Source organism: Oncorhynchus mykiss, chromosome 21, assembly GCF_013265735.2.
Source record: "Oncorhynchus mykiss isolate Arlee chromosome 21, USDA_OmykA_1.1, whole genome shotgun sequence".
Taxonomy (NCBI): Eukaryota; Metazoa; Chordata; class Actinopteri; order Salmoniformes; family Salmonidae; genus Oncorhynchus; species Oncorhynchus mykiss.
Window position 1 is genome coordinate 5396794 of NC_048585.1, and position 19765 is coordinate 5416558.

The following is a 19765-nucleotide window of genomic DNA, read 5'->3' on the forward strand; positions in this document are numbered from 1 at the left end:
TGTGTTTCTCCTCCGCCAAACTTTACAGTTGGCACTATGCATTCGGGCAGGTAGCGTTCTCCTGGCATCCGCACACTTAGGCTTGTGTGCAGCTGCTCTGCCATGGAAACCCATTTCATGAAGCTCCCGAGAAACAGTTATTGAGCTGAGTTTGTTTACAGAGGCAGTTTTGGAACTCTGTAGTGAGTGTTGCAACCCAACGACTTTTACGTGCTTCAGAACTCGCCGGTTCCGTTCTGTGAGATTGTGTGGCCTACCACTTCACAGCTGAGCCGTTGTTGCTCCTAGACGTTTCCACTTTACGCAATAACAGCCCTAACAGTTGAGCAGGGCAAATTTTGCCGAACTGACTTGTTGGAAAGGTGGCATCCTATGACGGTGCCACGTTGAAAGTCACTGAGCTTTTCTACTATCAATGCTTGTCTGTGGAGATTAAATGGCTGTGTGCGCAATTCTATACACCTGTCAGTAACGGGTGTGGCTGAAATAGCCGAATCCACAAATTTGAAGGAGTATCCGTATATGTATCTGTATATATAGTGTTGAAGGGGTGTCCACATACTGCTGTATATATAGTGGATGAAGGAGTGTCCACATACTGCTGTATATATAGTGGATGAAGGGGTGTCCTCATACTGCTGTATATATAGTGGATGAAGGAGTGTCCTCATACTGCTGTATATATAGTGGATGAAGGGGTGTCCTCATACTGCTGTATATATAGTGGATGAAGGAGTGTCCTCATACTGCTGTATATATAGTGGATGAAGGAGTGTCCTCATACTGCTGTATATATAGTGTTGAAGGGGTGTCCACATACTGCTGTATATATAGTGGATGAAGGAGTGTCCACATACTGCTGTATATATAGTGGATGAAGGAGTGTCCTCATACTGCTGTATATATAGTGTTGAAGGGGTGTCCACATACTGCTGTATATATAGTGGATGAAGGGGTGTCCTCATACTGCTGTATATATAGTGTTGAAGGGGTGTCCTCATACTGCTGTATATATAGTGGATGAAGGGGTGTCCTCATACTGCTGTATATATAGTGGATGAAGAGGTGTCCTCATACTGCTGTATATATAGTGTATGAAGGGGTGTCCTCATACTGCTGTATATATAGTGTATGAAGGGGTGTCCTCATACTGCTGTATATATAGTGGATGAAGGGGTGTCCTCATACTGCTGTATATATAGTGGATGAAGGGGTGTCCTGTATATATAGTGGATGAAGGGGTGTCCTCATACTGCTGTATATATAGTGTTGAAGGGGTGTCCACATACTGCTGTATATATAGTGGATGAAGGGGTGTCCACATACTGCTGTATATATAGTGGATGAAGGGGTGTCCTCATACTGCTGTATATATAGTGGATGAAGGGGTGTCCTCATACTGCTGTATATATAGTGTATGAAGGGGTGTCCTCATACTGCTGTATATATAGTGTATGAAGGGGTGTCCTCATACTGCTGTATATATAGTGTATGAAGGAGTGTCCTGTATATATAGTGGATGAAGGGGTGTCCTGTATATATAGTGGATGAAGGGGTGTCCTCATACTGCTGTATATATAGTGTATGAAGGGGTGTCCACATACTGCTGTATATATAGTGGATGAAGGGGTGTCCACATACTGCTGTATATATAGTGGATGAAGGGGTGTCCACATACTGCTGTATATATAGTGGATGAAGGGGTGTCCACATACTGCTGTATATATAGTGTATGAAGGGGTGTCCTCATACTGCTGTATATATAGTGGATGAAGGGGTGTCCTGTATATATAGTGTATGAAGGGGTGTCCACATACTGCTGTATATATAGTGTATGAAGGGGTGTCCTCATACTGCTGTATATATAGTGGATGAAGGGGTGTCCTGTATATATAGTGGATGAAGGGGTGTCCTCATACTGCTGTATATATAGTGGATGAAGGGTTGTGCTGTATATATAGTGTATGAAGGGGTGTCCATACTGCTGTATATATAGTGATGAAGGGGTGTCCACATACTGCTGTATATATAGTGGATGAAGGGGTGTCCTGTATATATAGTGATGAAGGGGTGTCCACATACTGCTGTATATATAGTGGATGAAGGGGTGTCCTCATACTGCTGTATATATAGTGGATGAAGGGGTGTCCTCATACTGCTGTATATATAGTGGATGAAGGGGTGTCCTCATACTGCTGTATATATAGTGGATGAAGGGGTGTCCTCATACTGCTGTATATATAGTGGATGAAGGGGTGTCCTCATACTGCTGTATATATAGTGGATGAAGAGGTGTCCACATACTGCTGTATATATAGTGGATGAAGGGGTGTCCACATACTGCTGTATATATAGTGGATGAAGGGGTGTCCACATACTGCTGTATATATAGTGGATGAAGGGGTGTCCACATACTGCTGTATATATAGTGTATGAAGGGGTGTCCTCATACTGCTGTATATATAGTGTATGAAGGGGTGTCCCCATACTGCTGTATATATAGTGGATGAAGGGGTGTCCTGTATATATAGTGGATGAAGGGGTGTCCACATACTGCTGTATATATAGTGGATGAAGGGGTGTCCACATACTGCTGTATATATAGTGTATGAAGGGGTGTCCACATACTGCTGTATATATAGTGTATGAAGGGGTGTCCACATACTGCTGTATATATAGTGGATGAAGGGGTGTCCACATACTGCTGTATATATAGTGGATGAAGGGGTGTCCACATACTGCTGTATATATAGTGTATGAAGGGGTGTCCACATACTGCTGTATATATAGTGTTGAAGGGGTGTCCATACTGCTGTATATATAGTGGATGAAGGGGTGTCCACATACTGCTGTATATATAGTGGATGAAGGGGTGTCCTCATACTGCTGTATATATAGTGTTGAAGGGGTGTCCTGTATATATAGTGTTGAAGGGGTGTCCTGTATATATAGTGGATGAAGGGGTGTCCTGTATATATAGTGGATGAAGGGGTGTCCTGTATATATAGTGGATGAAGGGGTGTCCTCATACTGCTGTATATATAGTGGATGAAGGGGTGTCCTCATACTGCTGTATATATAGTGTTGAAGGGGTGTCCACATACTGCTGTATATATAGTGGATGAAGGGGTGTCCTCATACTGCTGTATATATAGTGTTGAAGGGGTGTCCATACTGCTGTATATATAGTGGATGAAGGGGTGTCCACATACTGCTGTATATATAGTGGATGAAGGGGTGTCCTCATACTGCTGTATATATAGTGTTGAAGGGGTGTCCTGTATATATAGTGTTGAAGGGGTGTCCACATACTGCTGTATATATAGTGGATGAAGGGGTGTCCTCATACTGCTGTATATATAGTGGATGAAGGGGTGTCCTCATACTGCTGTATATATAGTGGATGAAGGGGTGTCCTGTATATATAGTGGATGAAGGGGTGTCCTCATACTGCTGTATATATAGTGGATGAAGGGGTGTCCACATACTGCTGTATATATAGTGGATGAAGGGGTGTCCACATACTGCTGTATATATAGTGTATGAAGGGGTGTCCTCATACTGCTGTATATATAGTGTTGAAGGGGTGTCCACATACTGCTGTATATATAGTGGATGAAGGGGTGTCCACATACTGCTGTATATATAGTGGATGAAGGGGTGTCCTCATACTGCTGTATATATAGTGTTGAAGGGGTGTCCACATACTGCTGTATATATAGTGGATGAAGGGGTGTCCACATACTGCTGTATATATAGTGGATGAAGGGGTGTCCTCATACTGCTGTATATATAGTGGATGAAGGGGTGTCCACATACTGCTGTATATATAGTGGATGAAGGGGTGTCCTCATACTGCTGTATATATAGTGTTGAAGGGGTGTCCACATACTGCTGTATATATAGTGGATGAAGGGGTGTCCACATACTGCTGTATATATAGTGGATGAAGGGGTGTCCTCATACTGCTGTATATATAGTGTTGAAGGGGTGTCCACATACTGCTGTATATATAGTGTATGAAGGGGTGTCCACATACTGCTGTATATATAGTGGATGAAGGGGTGTCCACATACTGCTGTATATATAGTGGATGAAGGGGTGTCCTTTATATATAGTGGATGAAGGGGTGTCCACATACTGCTGTATATATAGTGGATGAAGGAGTGTCCTGTATATATAGTGGATGAAGGGGTGTCCACATACTGCTGTATATATAGTGGATGAAGGAGTGTCCTGTATATATAGTGGATGAAGGGGTGTCCTCATACTGCTGTATATATAGTGGATGAAGGGGTGTCCACATACTGCTGTATATATAGTGGATGAAGGGGTGTCCACATACTGCTGTATATATAGTGTATGAAGGGGTGTCCTCATACTGCTGTATATATAGTGGATGAAGGGGTGTCCTGTATATATAGTGGATGAAGGGGTGTCCACATACTGCTGTATATATAGTGTATGAAGGGGTGTCCTCATACTGCTGTATATATAGTGGATGAAGGGGTGTCCACATACTGCTGTATATATAGTGTTGAAGGGGTGTCCTTATACTGCTGTATATATAGTGGATGAAGGGGTGTCCTCATACTGCTGTATATATAGTGGATGAAGGGGTGTCCACATACTGCTGTATATATAGTGTATGAAGGGGTGTCCACATACTGCTGTATATATAGTGTATGAAGGGGTGTCCACATACTGCTGTATATATAGTGGATGAAGGGGTGTCCTGTATATATAGTGGATGAAGGGGTGTCCTGTATATATAGTGGATGAAGGGGTGTCCACATACTGCTGTATATATAGTGGATGAAGGGGTGTCCTGTATATATAGTGGATGAAGGGGTGTCCTCATACTGCTGTATATATAGTGTATGAAGGGGTGTCCTGTATATATAGTGGATGAAGGGGTGTCCATACTGCTGTATATATAGTGGATGAAGGGGTGTCCTCATACTGCTGTATATATAGTGTATGAAGGGGTGTCCACATACTGCTGTATATATAGTGGATGAAGGGGTGTCCACATACTGCTGTATATATAGTGGATGAAGGGGTGTCCTGTATATATAGTGGATGAAGGGGTGTCCTCATACTGCTGTATATATAGTGGATGAAGGGGTGTCCTCATACTGCTGTATATATAGTGGATGAAGGGGTGTCCACATACTGCTGTATATATAGTGTATGAAGGGGTGTCCACATACTGCTGTATATATAGTGGATGAAGGGGTGTCCACATACTGCTGTATATATAGTGGATGAAGGGGTGTCCTGTATATATAGTGGATGAAGGGGTGTCCTGTACATATAGTGGATGAAGGGGTGTCCACATACTGCTGTATATATAGTCCATATTGTATTTTATTTAGAATTCAAACTTCTGTTCTTTTTCCCTTCCAGAGTGATTCATCGTCAGATCAAATAACTACAAAGATGGAGAACATGAAGATGGCTGAGCCTAATGATAGCACGGTCAGTATAATGTTTATAAAGATGGAGATAACTGGGCCAAATGATAGCACGGTCAGTATAATGTTTATAAAGATGGAGATAACTGGGCCTAATGATAGCACGGTCAGTATAATGTTTATAAAGATGGAGATAACTGGGCCTAATGATAGCACGGTCAGTATAATGTTTATAAAGATGGAGATAACTGAGCCTAATGATAGCACGGTCAGTATAATGTTTATAAAGATGGAGATAACTGAGCCTAATGATAGCACGGTCAGTATAATGTTTATAAAGATGGAGATAACTGAGCCTAATGATAGCACGGTCAGTATAATGTTTATAAAGATGGAGATAACTGGGCCTAATGATAGCACGGTCAGTATAATGTTTATAAAGATGGAGATAACTGAGCCTAATGATAGCACGGTCAGTATAATGTTTATAAAGATGGAGATAACTGGGCCTAATGATAGCACGGTCAGTATAATGTTTATAAAGATGGAGATAACTGGGCCTAATGATAGCACGGTCAGTATAATGTTTATAAAGATGGAGATAACTGGGCCTAATGATAGCACGGTCAGTATAATGTTTATAAAGATGGAGATAACTGGGCCTAATGATAGCACGGTCAGTATAATGTTTATAAAGATGGAGATAACTGGGCCTAATGTTTATAAAGATGGAGATAACTGGGCCTAATGATAGCACGGTCAGTATAATGTTTATAAAGATGGAGATAACTGGGCCTAATGATAGCACGGTCAGTATAATGTTTATAAAGATGGAGATAACTGGGCCTAATGATAGCACGGTCAGTATAATGTTTATAAAGATGGAGATAACTGGGCCTAATGTTTATAAAGATGGAGATAACTGAGCTTAATGATAGCACGGTCAGTATGTTTAACACATTCATTTGTTTTCTACCATGAAGTAGAAGTGGTTTGATCAATATGTTTTGTTTTCAGGTAATAATAAAAGTAATAGATCACTGTTGACAGCTTTATACATTTTTAAAATGAGATAAATGTATATTTTGTGGATAAAAGCGTCTGCTAAATGGCATATACTATAGAAGCACATGATATATTGCTATGAATGAGCTGGAAACATGTACAGAGCCTTCAGAAAGTCTTCATATCTGCCACGGTCATCCTCCTCTTCATCTGAAGAGGAGAGGCGAGATGGATCGGAGGACCAAAATGCGGCGTGATATGTGCTCATCATTAATTTTAATAAAGAAAACACTGAAACACTATACAAAAACAATAAACGAAATAACAACCGTGAAGCTAATGAGAACTGTGCTGACACAAGCAATCAACATAGACAATCACCCACAAACAAACAGTGAAACCCAGGCTACCTAAGTATGATTCTCCATCAGAGACAACTAATGACACCTGCCTCTGATTGAGAACCATACTAGGCCGAAACATAGAAATACCCAAATCAGAGAAAAACAAACATAGACTGCCCACCCCAACTCACGCCCTGACCATACTAAATAATGACAAAAACAACAGAAATAAAGGTCAGAACGTGACAATATCCCTTATGACTTAATCCACATTTCATCTTCAATACATGTTTTCACTTTGTCATTATGGGGTATTGTGATGTCATTATGGGGTATTGTGATGTCATTATGGGGTATTGTGATGTCATTATGGGGTATTGTGTGTAGATGGTTGAGAAAAAAACATCAAATGAATCCATTTTGAATTCAGGCTGTAACACAACTAAATGTGGAATTAGTCAACAGGTATGAATAGAATACTTTCTGAATGCTCTGTAGCTCTAAAGGATTCCACCATGAGTAGGAAGATGCTACTCTCTAGCAGGAAGTAGAGCCATACAAATTATACCAATAGTATGTATAAAATTTGCCATTTGTTGAGTATATTGCTTTTAAGTCATATTTTAAACAATTGTGTTTATTGCAAATCTACAATACAAATACAATAGATACATACTATAGATATGAGTTCAAATAAGTGCAATGAGTTTATTTCTGTATAGTCATGTATATATATTCAGTGTACACCTACAGCACATTCGGAAAGTATTCAGACCCCTTGACTTTTCCACATTTTGTTACAGCCTTATTCTAAAAATTATGAAATTGTTTTTTTCTCTCTCATCAATCTACAAACAATACCCCATAATGACGAAGCAAAAACGTTTTTTTTTTAGAAATGTTTTCTAATTTATAGATAAATAAGAAATATCTCATTTATTTAAGTATTCAGACACTTTACTCAGTACTTTGTTGAAGCACATTTGGTAGCGATTACAGCCTCAAGTCGTCTTGAGTATGACGCTACAAGCTTGGCACACCTGTATTTGGGGAGTTTCTCCTATTCTTCCTTGCAGATCTTCTCAAGCTCTGTCAGGTTGGATGGGGAGCGTCGCTGCACAGCTATTTTCAGATCTCTCCAGAGATGCTAGATCGGATTCAAGTCTGGGTTCGTGCTGGGCCACTCAAGGACATTCAGAGACTTGTCCCGAAACATTTCACCTTCTTTATTGCTTTACCAAACATATAAAGACATCAGTGATCGTCAAAATCTGTTACATTTGTCAACGTCTAAATCAACATTTGGGCCATTTAAACAGATTGTGTCCCTGCTATAGACGAGGAGAGAAGGGCTATGCAAAGGGCTCCATTTTGTTGTTCCGTAGCATATCTCATATATCATCTACTTCCCAAAACACCTGGCCAATGATACGGACCGATTGATGGGCTGGCAGACACTCACTGGGTCCTCCATCAAATCAAATGTTATTGGTCACAGACATGGTTAGCAGATGTTATTGGTCACAGACATGGTTAGCAGATGTTATTGGTCACAGACATGGTTAGCAGATGTTATTGCGAGTGTAGTGAAATGATTGTGCTTCTAGATCCGACCATGCAGTAATATCTAACAGGTAATATCTAACAATTACACAACAAAACCTAATACACACAAGTGTAAAGGAATGAATAAGCGTATGTACATATAAATATATGAATGAGCGATGGCCGTGCGGCATAGGCAAGATGCAGTAGATGGTATAGAGTACAGTATATTCATATGAGACGAGTAATGTAGGGTATGTAAACATTATATAAAGTGGCATTGTTTAAAGTGGCTACTGATACATTTATTAAATCCATTTATTAAATGTATTAAAGTGGCAAGAGATTGAGTCAGTGTGTTGTCAGCAGCCACTCTATGTTAGTGATGGCTGTTCAACAGTCTGGTGGTGTAACGGTTGTCGTCTGGAGAAAGAGAGGAGGACCAAGGTGCAGCGTGGTACGTGTCCATATTTGAATGAACACTGAAAACAAAACAGATAGACAACCCACCCAACTCACGCCCTGACCATACTAAAACAAAAGACAAAACAAAGGAAATAAAGGTCAGAACGTGACAGTACACCCCCAAAGGTGCGGACTCCGGACACAAAACCTGAACCTATCTTTCTCCGCCTCCTTAACCGCCTCCGTGGCTTCTTAAGAGCGGCGACCCTCGCCGCCGACCTCGGACTGGGGACCCTAGCCACGGGTCCCGAATGGACGGGAGACTCCGGCAGCGCCGGACAGGCGGGAGTCTCCGGCAGCTCCGGAGTGAAGGGCGATTCTGGCATCGCCGGCAGCTCTGGCAGCGCCTGGCTGACTGGCGGCTCTGGCAGCTCTTGGCTGACTGACGGCTCTGGAAGCTCCTGGCTGACTGACGGCTCTGGCAGCTCCTGGCTGACTGACGGCTCTGGCAGCTCCTGGCTGACTGACGGCTCTGGCATCTCCTGGCTGACTGACGGCTCTGGCAGCTCCTGGCTGATTGACGGCTCAGGACAGACTGGCGGCTCTGGCAGCTCAGGACAGACTGGCGGCTCTGGCAGTTCAGGACAGACTGGCGGCTCTGGCAGCTCAGGACAGACTGGCGGCTCTGGCAGCTCAGGACAGACGGGAGACTCTGGCAGCTCAGGACAGACGGGAGACTCTGGCACCTCAGGACAGACGGGAGACTCTGGCAGCTCAGGACAGACGGGAGACTCTGGCAGCTCAGGACAGACGGGAGACTCTGGCAGCTCAGGACAGACGGGAGACTCTGGCAGCGCTGGGCAGGAAGACGGCTCTGGCAGCGCTGGACAGGCGGGAGCACCTGTAGGGAGAAGACGGAGAGACAGCCTGGTGCGGGGGGCTGCCACCGGAGGGCTGGTGCTTGGAGGTGGCACCGGATAGACCGGACCGTGAAGGCGCACTGGAGCTCTTGAGCACTGAGCCTGCCCAACCTTACCTGGTTGAATGCTCCCGGTAGCCAGGCCAGTGCGGCGAGGTGGAATAGTCCGCACTGGGCTGTGCTGGCGAACCGGGGACACCATGCGTAAGGCTGGTGCCATGTACACTGGCCCTGGGAGACGCACTGGAGACCAGATGCGCTGAGCCGGCTTCATGGCACCTGGCTCGATGCCCACTCTAGCCCGGCCGATACGAGGCGCTGCAATGTACCGCATCGGGCTATGCACACGCACCGGGGACACCGTGCACCTCACGGCATAACACGGTGCCTGCCCGGTCTCTCCACGGTAAGCACGGGAAGTTGGCTCAGGTCTCCTACCTGACTTCGCCACACTCCCCGTGTTTCCCCCCAATACATTTTTGGGGCTGCCTCTCGGGTTTCCAACCGCGCCGCCGTGCTGCCTCCTCATACCACCGCCTCTCTGCTTTCGCTGCCTCCAGCTCAGCCTTGGGGCGGCGATATTCTCCAGCCTGTGCCCAGGGTCCCTTGCCGTCCAGAATCTCCTCCCATGTCCAGGAGTCCTGCGATTCCGGCCGATGCTGCTGCTGCCCGGTACCACGCTGCTTGGTCCTTTTTTGGTGGGTGGTTGTGTAACGGTTGTCGTCTGGAGAAAGAGAGGAGGACCAAGGTCAAATCAAATCAAATTTTATTTGTCACATACACATGGTTAGCAGATGTTAATGCGAGTGTAGCGAAATGCTTGTGCTTCTAGTTCCGACAATGCAGTAATAACCAACAAGTAATCTAACTAACAATTCCAAAACGACTGTCTTATACACACAAGTGTAAGGGGATAAAGAATATGTACATAAAGATATATGAATGAGTGATGGTACAGAGCAGCATAGGCAAGATACAGTAGATGGTATCGAGTACAGTATATACATATGAGATGAGCATGTAAACAAAGTGGCATAGTTAAAGTGGCTAGTGATACATGTATTACATAAAGATGCAGTAGATGATATAGAGTACAGTATATACATATACATATGAGATGAATAATGTAGGGTATGTAAACATATTAGGTAGCATTGTTTAAAGTGGCTAGTGCTATATTTTACATCACTTCCCATCAATTCCCATTATTAAAGTGGCTGGAGTTGAGTCAGTGTGTTGGCAGCAGCCACTCAATGTTAGTGGTGGCTGTTTAACAGTCTGATGGCCTTGAGATAGAAGCTGTTTTTCAGTCTCTCGGTCCCAGCTTTGATGCACCTGTACTGACCTCGCCTTCTGGATGATAGCGGGGTGAACAGGCAGTGGCTCGGGTGGTTGTTGTCCTTGATGATCTTTATGGCCTTCCTGTAACATCGGGTGGTGTAGGTGTCCTGGAGGGCAGGTAGTTTGCCCCCGGTGATGCGTTGTGCAGACCTCACTACCCTCTGGAGAGCCTTACGGTTGTGGGCGGAGCAGTTGCCGTACCAGGCGGTGATACAGCCCGCCAGGATGCTCTCGATTGTGCATCTGTAGAAGTTTGTGAGTGCTTTTGGTGACAAGCCGAATTTCTTCAGCCTCCTGAGGTTGAAGAGGCGCTGCTGCGCCTTCTTCACGATGCTGTCTGTGTGGGTGGACCAATTCAGTTTGTCTGTGATGTGTATGCCGAGGAACTTAAAACTTGCTACCCTCTCCACTACTGTTCCATCAATGTGGATAGGGGGGTGTTCCCTCTGCTGTTTCCTGAAGTCCACAATCATCTCCTTAGTTTTGTTGACGTTGAGTGTGGTTATTTTCCTGACACCACACTCCGAGGGCCCTCACCTCCTCCCTGTAGGCCGTCTCGTCGTTGTTGGTAATCAAGCCTACCACTGTTGTGTCGTCCGCAAACTTGATGATTGAGTTGGAGGCGTGCGTGGCCACGCAGTCGTGGGTGAACAGGGAGTACAGGAGAGGGCTCAGAACGCACCCTTGTGGGGCCCCAGTGTTGAGGATCAGCGGGGTGGAGATGTTGTTGCCTACCCTCATCACCTGGGGGCGGCCCGTCAGGAAGTCCAGTACCCAGTTGCACAGGGCGGGGTCGAGACCCAAGGTCTCGAGCTTGATGACGAGCTTGGAGGGTACTATGGTGTTAAATGCCGAGCTGTAGTCGATGAACAGCATTCTCACATAGGTATTCCTCTTTTCCAGATGGGTTAGGGCAGTGTGCAGTGTGGTTGAGATTGCATCGTCTGTGGACCTATTTGGGCGGTAAGCCAATTGGAGTGGGTCTAGGGTGTCAGGTAGGGTGGAGGTGCAGCGTGGTACGTGTCCATATTTTAATGAACACTGAAAACAAAACAATAAACAACCAACGAACAGTCCTGTAAGGTGCAACACAACACTAAACAGAAAATAACCACCCACAAAACACAATGGAAAACAGGCTACCTAAATATGGTTCTCAATCAGGGACAACGATTGACAGCTGCCTCTGATTGAAAACCATACCAGGCCAAACACAGAAATAGAAAATCCTAGACAAACTAACATAGACAACCCACCCAACTCACGCCCTGACCATACTAAAACTAACATAGACAACCCACCCAACTCACACCCTGACCATACTAAAACTAACATAGACAACCCACCCAACTCACGCCCTGACCATACTAAAACAAAAGACAAAACAAAGGAACTAAGGTCAGAACGTGACAGATGGCCTTAAGATAGAAGCTGTTTTTCAGTCTCTCGGTCACAGCTTTGATGCACCTGTACTGACCTCGCCTTCTGGATGATAGCGGGGTGAACAGGCAGTGGCTCGGGTGGTTGTTGTCCTTGATGATCTTTATGGCCTTCCTGTGACATCGGGTGGTGTAGGTGTCTTGGAGGGCAGGTAGTTTGCCCCCGGTGATGCGTTGTGCAGACCTCACTACCCTCTGGAGAGCCTTGCGGTTGTGGTCGGAGCAGTTACCGTACCAGGCGGTGATACAGCCCGACAGGATGCTCTCGATTGTACATCTGTAAAAGTTATTGAGGGGTTTAGGTGACAAACCAAATTTCTTCAGCCTCCTGAGGTTGAAGAGGCGCTGTTGCACCTTCTTCACCATACTGTCTGTGTCGGTGGACCATCTCAGATTGTCAGTGATGTGTACGCTGAGGAACTTGAAGCTCTTCACCTTCTCCACTATGGTCCCGTCGATGTGGATAGGGGCGTGCTCCCTTTGCTGTTCTTGAAATCCACACTCATCTCTTTTGTTTTGATGACATTGAGTGAAAGGTTATTTTCCTGACACCACACTCTGAGAGCCCTCACCTCCTCCCTGTAGGCTGTCTCGTCGTTGTTGCTAATCAAGCCTACCACTGTAGTGTCATCTGCAAACCTGATGATTGAGTTGGAGGCGTGCATGGCTACGCAGTCGTGGGTGAACAGGGAGTACAGGAGAGGGCTCAGAACGCACCCTTGTGGGATCAGCAGAGTGGAGATGTTGTTTCTTACCTTCACCACCTGGGGGAGGCCCGTCAGGAAGTCTAGGACCCAATTGCACAGGGCCCTTGGGTCGAGACCCAAGGTCTCAGGCTGAGTTTGGAGGGTACTATGGTGTTGAATGCTGAGCTGTAGTCAATGAACAGCATTCTTACATACAGTAGGTATTCCTCTTGTCCAGGTGGGATAGGGCATCGTCTGTGGATCTATTGGGGCGGTAAGCAAATTGAAGGGGGTTTAGGGTGACAGGTAGGGTGGAGGTGATATGATCCTTGACTAGACTCCATTTTCTAATTGTTATTATAATTATATCTCTCTCCATTACCTTCTATAGCTTGACCAAAAAGACACTTGCTTTATTAATTTACTACCATCTGGTTTAGACAGGACCTTTCCAGAAGCTGAGGGTGGGGCAGGTATTTTACGCTCACTGAGTAGGTGGGGCATTTATACAGTACTCTATATATACAGTGATCACCAACAGTCTCTGGTTTAGACAGGACCTTTACAGAAGTTGAACTGGGGCAGGTATGTTAGGTAGAAGGAGAAAGGAGATACCTAGTCAGCGGGTGAGCTGGGAAAGGAGAAAGGAGATACCTAGTCAGCGGGTGAGCTGGGGAAGGAGAAAGGAGATACCTAGTCAGCAGGTGAGCTGGAGAAGGAGAAAGGAGATACCTAGTCAGCAGGTGAGCTGGGGAAGGAGAAAGGAGATACCTAGTCAGCAGGTGAGCTGGGGAAGGGGAAAGGAGATACCTAGTCAGCAGGTGAGCTGGGGAAGGAGAAAGGGGATACCTAGTCAGCAGGTGAGCTGAGGAAGGAGAAAGGAGATACCTAGTCAGCAGGTGAGCTGGGGAAGGAGAAAGGGGATACCTAGTCAGCAGGTGAGCTGGGGAAGGAGAAAGGAGATACCTAGTCAGCAGGTGAGCTGGGGAAGGGGAAAGGAGATACCTAGTCAGCAGGTGAGCTGGGGAAGGAGAAAGGAGATACCTAGTCAGCAGGTGAGCTGGGGAAGGGGAAAGGAGATACCTAGTCAGCAGGTGAGCTGGGAAAGGAGATACCTAGTCAGCAGGTGAGCTGGGGAAGGGGAAAGGAGATACCTAGTCAGCAGGTGAGCTGGGAAAGGAGATACCTAGTCAGCAGGTGAGCTGGGAAAGGAGATACCTAGTCAGCAGGTGAGCTGGGAAAGGAGATACCTAGTCAGCAGGTGAGCTGGGAAAGGAGATACCTAGTCAGCAGGTGAGCTGGGAAAGGAGACAGGAGATACCTAGTCAGCAGGTGAGCTGGGGAAGGGGAAAGGAGATACCTAGTCAGCAGGTGAGCTGGGGAAGGGGAAAGGAGATACCTAGTCAGCGGGTGAGCTGGGAAAGGAGAAAGGAGATACCTAGTCAGCAGGTGAGCTGGGGAAGGGGAAAGGAGATACCTAGTCAGCAGGTGAGCTGGGAAAGGAGATACCTAGTCAGCAGGTGAGCTGGGGAAGGGGAAAGGAGATACCTAGTCAGCAGGTGAGCTGGGAAAGGAGATACCTAGTCAGCAGGTGAGCTGGGAAAGGAGAAAGGAGATACCTAGTCAGCAGGTGAGCTGGAGAATGAGAAAGGAGATACCTAGTCAGCAGGTGAGCTGGGAAAGGAGAAAGGAGATACCTAGTCAGCAGGTGAGCTGGGGAAGGAGAAAGGAGATACCTAGTCAGCAGGTGAGCTGGGAAAGGAGAAAGGAGATACCTAGTCAGCAGGTGAGCTGGGGAAGGGGAAAGGAGATACCTAGTCAGCAGGTGAGCTGGGAAAGGAGAAAGGGGATACCTAGTCAGCAGGTGAGCTGGAGAAGGAGAAAGGAGATACCTAGTCAGCAGGTGAGCTGGGAAAGGAGAAAGGGGATACCTAGTCAGCAGGTGAGCTGGGGAAGGAGAAAGGGGATACCTAGTCAGCAGGTGAGCTGGGAAAGGAGAAAGGGGATACCTAGTCACTAGGTGACTAGGAGTCTACTTTTAACCTCTTGAGATGGGAAAAAATGTTTTGATAAATTTGAAAGTTCTCTTCATGACAATGTTACAATTAGGTGACATAAATAGTTGTTTTAAACTAAATTACCCCAAAGGCACTATTGGTGGAATGACCCTCTTATCAACAAATTGACTTAATCGTAATGTTGAATCATTTCACAGGTCCAAGTGGTGAAGTCTGAGCCGCTTGAGAGCGATGCGATGCGATGCGATGCGATGTGAAGTGATGCGATGCGATGCGAAGTGATGCGATGCGATGCGATGCGAAGTGATGTGATGTGATGCGATGTGAAGTGATGTGATGCGATGCGATGTGATGCGAAGTGATGCGATGTGAAGTGATGCGATGCGAAGTGATGCGATGTGAAGTGATGCGATGCGATGCGAAGTGATGCGATTGCGATGTGAAGTGATGTGAAGTGATGCGATGCGATGTGAAGTGATGTGAAGTGATGCGATGCGATGTGATGCGAAGTGATGCGATGCGATGCGAAGTGATGCGATTGCGATGTGAAGTGATGTGAAGTGATGCGATGCGATGTGAAGTGATGTGAAGTGATGCGATGTGAAGTGATGCGATGCGATGCGATGTGATGTGAAGTGATGCGAAGTGATGTGATGCGATGCGATGTGATGCGAAGTGATGCGATGTGAAGTGATGCGATGCGAAGTGATGCGATGTGAAGTGATGCGATGTGATGCGATGTGAAGTGATGCGATGCGATGTGAAGTGATGCGATGTGAAGTGATGCGATGCGAAGTGATGCGATGTGAAGTGATGCGATGTGAAGTGATGCGATGCGATGTGAAGTGATGCGATGCGAAGTGATGCGATGTGAAGTGATGCGATGTGAAGTGATGCGATGTGAAGTGATGCGATGCGAAGTGATGCGATGTGAAGTGATGCGAAGTGATGCGATGTGAAGTGATGCGATGTGAAGTGATGCGATGCGAAGTGATGCGATGTGAAGTGATGCGATGTGAAGTGATGCGATGTGAAGTGATGCGAAGTGATGCGATGTGAAGTGATGCGATGTGAAGTGATGCGATGTGAAGTGATGCGATGTGAAGTGATGCGATGTGAAGTGATGCGATGCGAAGTGATGCGAAGTGATGCGATGTGAAGTGATGCGATGTGAAGTGATGCGATGTGAAGTGATGCGATGTGAAGTGATGCGATGCGAAGTGATGCGATGTGAAGTGATGCGAAGTGATGCGATGTGAAGTGATGCGATGTGAAGTGATGCGATGCGAAGTGATGCGATGTGATGTGATGCGATGCGAAGTGATGCGATGCGATGTGAAGTGATGCGATGCGAAGTGATGCGATGTGAAGTGATGCGATGCGAAGTGATGCGATGTGAAGTGATGCGATGTGAAGTGATGCGATGTGAAGTGATGCGATGCGATGTGAAGTGATGCGATGCGATGCGATGTGAAGTGATGCGATGCGATGTGAAGTGATGCAATGCGATGTGAAGTGATGCGATGCGATGTGAAGTGATGCGATGCGATGTGAAGTGATGCGATGCGATGTGAAGTGATGCGATGTGAAGTGATGCGATGCGATGTGAAGTGATGCGATGTGAAGTGATGCGATGTGAAGTGATGTGAAGTGATGTGAAGTGATGCGATGCGAAGTGATGCGATGCGATGTGAAGTGATGCGATGCGATGTGAAGTGATGCGATGCGATGTGAAGTGATGCGATGCGATGTGAAGTGATGCGATGCGATGTGAAGTGATGCGATGCGATGCGAAGTGATGCGATGCGATGCGAAGTGATGCGAAGTGATGCGATGCGATGTGAAGTGATGCGATGCGATGTGAAGTGATGCGATGCGATGTGAAGTGATGCGATGCGATGTGAAGTGATGCGATGCGATGTGAAGTGATGCGATGTGAAGTGATGCGATGCGATGTGAAGTGATGCGATGCGATGTGAAGTGATGCGAAGTGATGCGATGCGATGCGAAGTGATGCGATGCGATGTGAAGTTATTTTAGTTTTAGTTTTAAGCATGACTTTGATGGGTCACATAATAACAGCATCATCAGCATCAAGGACAGAGGGATCTTGTCTATATATATTTATACAATACTGTTTCTCTATATGATGAAAATATACTGCAGAGTATCTCAGAATACTTTATCCTCCCCATTTCAGTAACATCAGTAACATAAGAATATTGACACCAAAAAATCTATATTCTATTTTCTTTTACAGATTTATCCAAAAAAGGAACACTGTCACTCATTCTCCTTCAGTTGCCCAGCTCGTAAAATAACCAAAGAGGAAATCACCTGCACCAACCCTGGAACAATATTGAGAGCTCTTGGAACTAATGACACATTCGAGGAGTTAAACCAAATGGACAGGAACACACCGAAAGAGAAAGACATTGTCATCAGCAGTTCTCACGGGTACATAGTGAAGCACTTTCCATGTTGGCTGATCAAAGAGGATGACCATCTCACTATTAAGATGGTCACACATGCCACAGATGAACCTGCAGGGGTCACGGATCAGGAAACAGACAATTATGTCACTTTCTCTGTTGAGACAACGGGAGGGAAAAACAGCAAATCAAAACAAATACTTGGAAACAGCCAACTGGAGTCCTACAGACCTCTATGTGTCTATGCAAAACAGGAGGAGGAAGTGAAGAAGGCTCTACGAAATGATGGACGCTTCTCAAACATTGTGTTTGAACAGAAATGCCAGCTCTCTGAGCGATCAACAGGAAGCAAGGTTTCAATGGGGCAAATTGCAAAAAAACTTAATGGTAGAAACTTTGAAATCTGTCTGACAAAGCATAAGGAGAAAACGGCAATTAAGATGGAAACATCTGACTCCACAATAAAAACAAAAAACATTGTAACCACGCAAACATCTCTGTTCAACCCAAGCCCTGACTCTGAAGGAGACGGCACACAGATGTCTCCATCGACGCTAACAACACAAACATCAGATGTAGGGGAGTCCTCTTCGAGAAGAAAGCAGAAACGAAAATGCATTCCCGTGCCAAAACATGGTGAAATATTGACGATCCTTCGCAACCAGTTTGAAGATCTGGTGAAGCAGATGGAAAGTAGGAGGGAGGACAGCCAACAGAAGACATTTCCTGAAGAGTTGGATCTCATGAAGCAGGAATTCGGGAAAATCAGACAAAAGTTCTCTGAGGTTCACAGAGTGAAGAAATTGATTAAACTTGGTGCCTCCGTTTGTCAGGTGATTGTTGAAGGTGTTCAGGGTGTTCTGGGGACAGGCTTCGTGCTGTTTGACAACTACATCCTAACAAATGCACATTTGTTTGGTGAAAATGTAAGAGAAAACATACAGTTGTTAGTCGATGTATCTGTAAAGTTCAACTATGAAAATCCAAATGGATCCGATGTGGACGTATTCAGAGCAAAAACCCTGCTGATCGACTTTCAATATGAAGATAAGGGAAAACATCATACAGACTATGCCATACTGGAGCTGGATCCTCAGAATAAGAAACAACGGCAAAAGGTTCCTCCTGGTCTCCTCCGTGAATATGGCCCAGTCCCAGCATGCGGTGGGGCCTGCCTCATTGGACACCCAGGTGGACTGGTGAAACAAATGGAACCCACCTCCATCATTGGCAGTGAGATAAGAGAGGAGGCTGCGAATAAATATAAACGGGAAAAGGGACATGCAATCTTCACAATAAACGATGCCCTTGAAAAAGAGAAAAAGCGTTACGAGGAAGTGATGCAGGAGAACAAGGACGACTTTGTGACCTACAACACCTCCTTCTTCCATGGATCTTCTGGCTCGCCAGTCTTCGATGACCTTGGTCGAGTGTTTGGCATACATACTGGTGGCTTTGAATATGAGGATAAGCGCACTCAGAGCAAACAGAGTGTGTTAGAGTACGCCCTCCCTCTGCTCCCCATATTACGGAACTTTGTCATCCGTTTGGAGGAGGACAACAATCAGGCAGTTTTGAAAAGAGTTAAGGAAGAGGTACAGGAAAACGTCTTCCTGAATGAGGCTCTTTTCACGACAGATGGTGATGAGCCTATGGATATGTCGTAGGAGATTGTTGCAAATACAGCTAATTCAATGCCACCCAGTGGTTGTCCTGGGAACAACACAACAATGCCACCCAGTGGTTCTCTTTGCAAATACTGTAACGTTAGTATTTATGTTCAACCATTCCACTAGTGCCTTTTGGGCATTTTTAGGATATTGATAGATTACTTGTCCGAGGTCAAAGGTACATGTTTAAAAAAAATAAAATGTTTTGTTTTATCTCATGCACCTTTGTTTTCTGTAATTCTCATCACTGGTTCCTTATGATGTATTCTGCATTTCTGTGAAGCATGGTTTCTTTTGAAAAATATACTTTGGTCTCAGTGGGCCTTCTCTGCAAAAATAAACATTTAATAGATTAAGACATCTACCTAGATCAGATTGCAACTATCTAAATATTGTTTTATTGTGTTCTACATTTTGATTACTTGTCTTTTTCTTTAACTTGTTGAATAGAGTAATGTGGAATAGAATCATGTTGAATAGAATCGTGTTGAATAGAATCATGTTGAATAGAATCATGTTGAATAGAATCATGTTGAATAGAATC

The 19765-nt window shown here is 45.2% G+C and overlaps 1 protein-coding gene across 1 annotated transcript; it reads left to right on the forward strand.

Moving 5' to 3' along the window:
* Nucleotides 1-5414: 5414 nt before the first annotated feature.
* Nucleotides 5415-19765, forward strand: LOC118942836 (protein FAM111A-like). The gene is made up of 2 exons (XM_036956671.1): nt 5415-5481; nt 17380-19765. The coding sequence occupies exons 1-2, from the start codon at nt 5443-5445 to the stop codon at nt 19216-19218; spliced, it is 1878 nt and encodes a 625-aa protein (XP_036812566.1). The 5' UTR covers nt 5415-5442; the 3' UTR covers nt 19219-19765.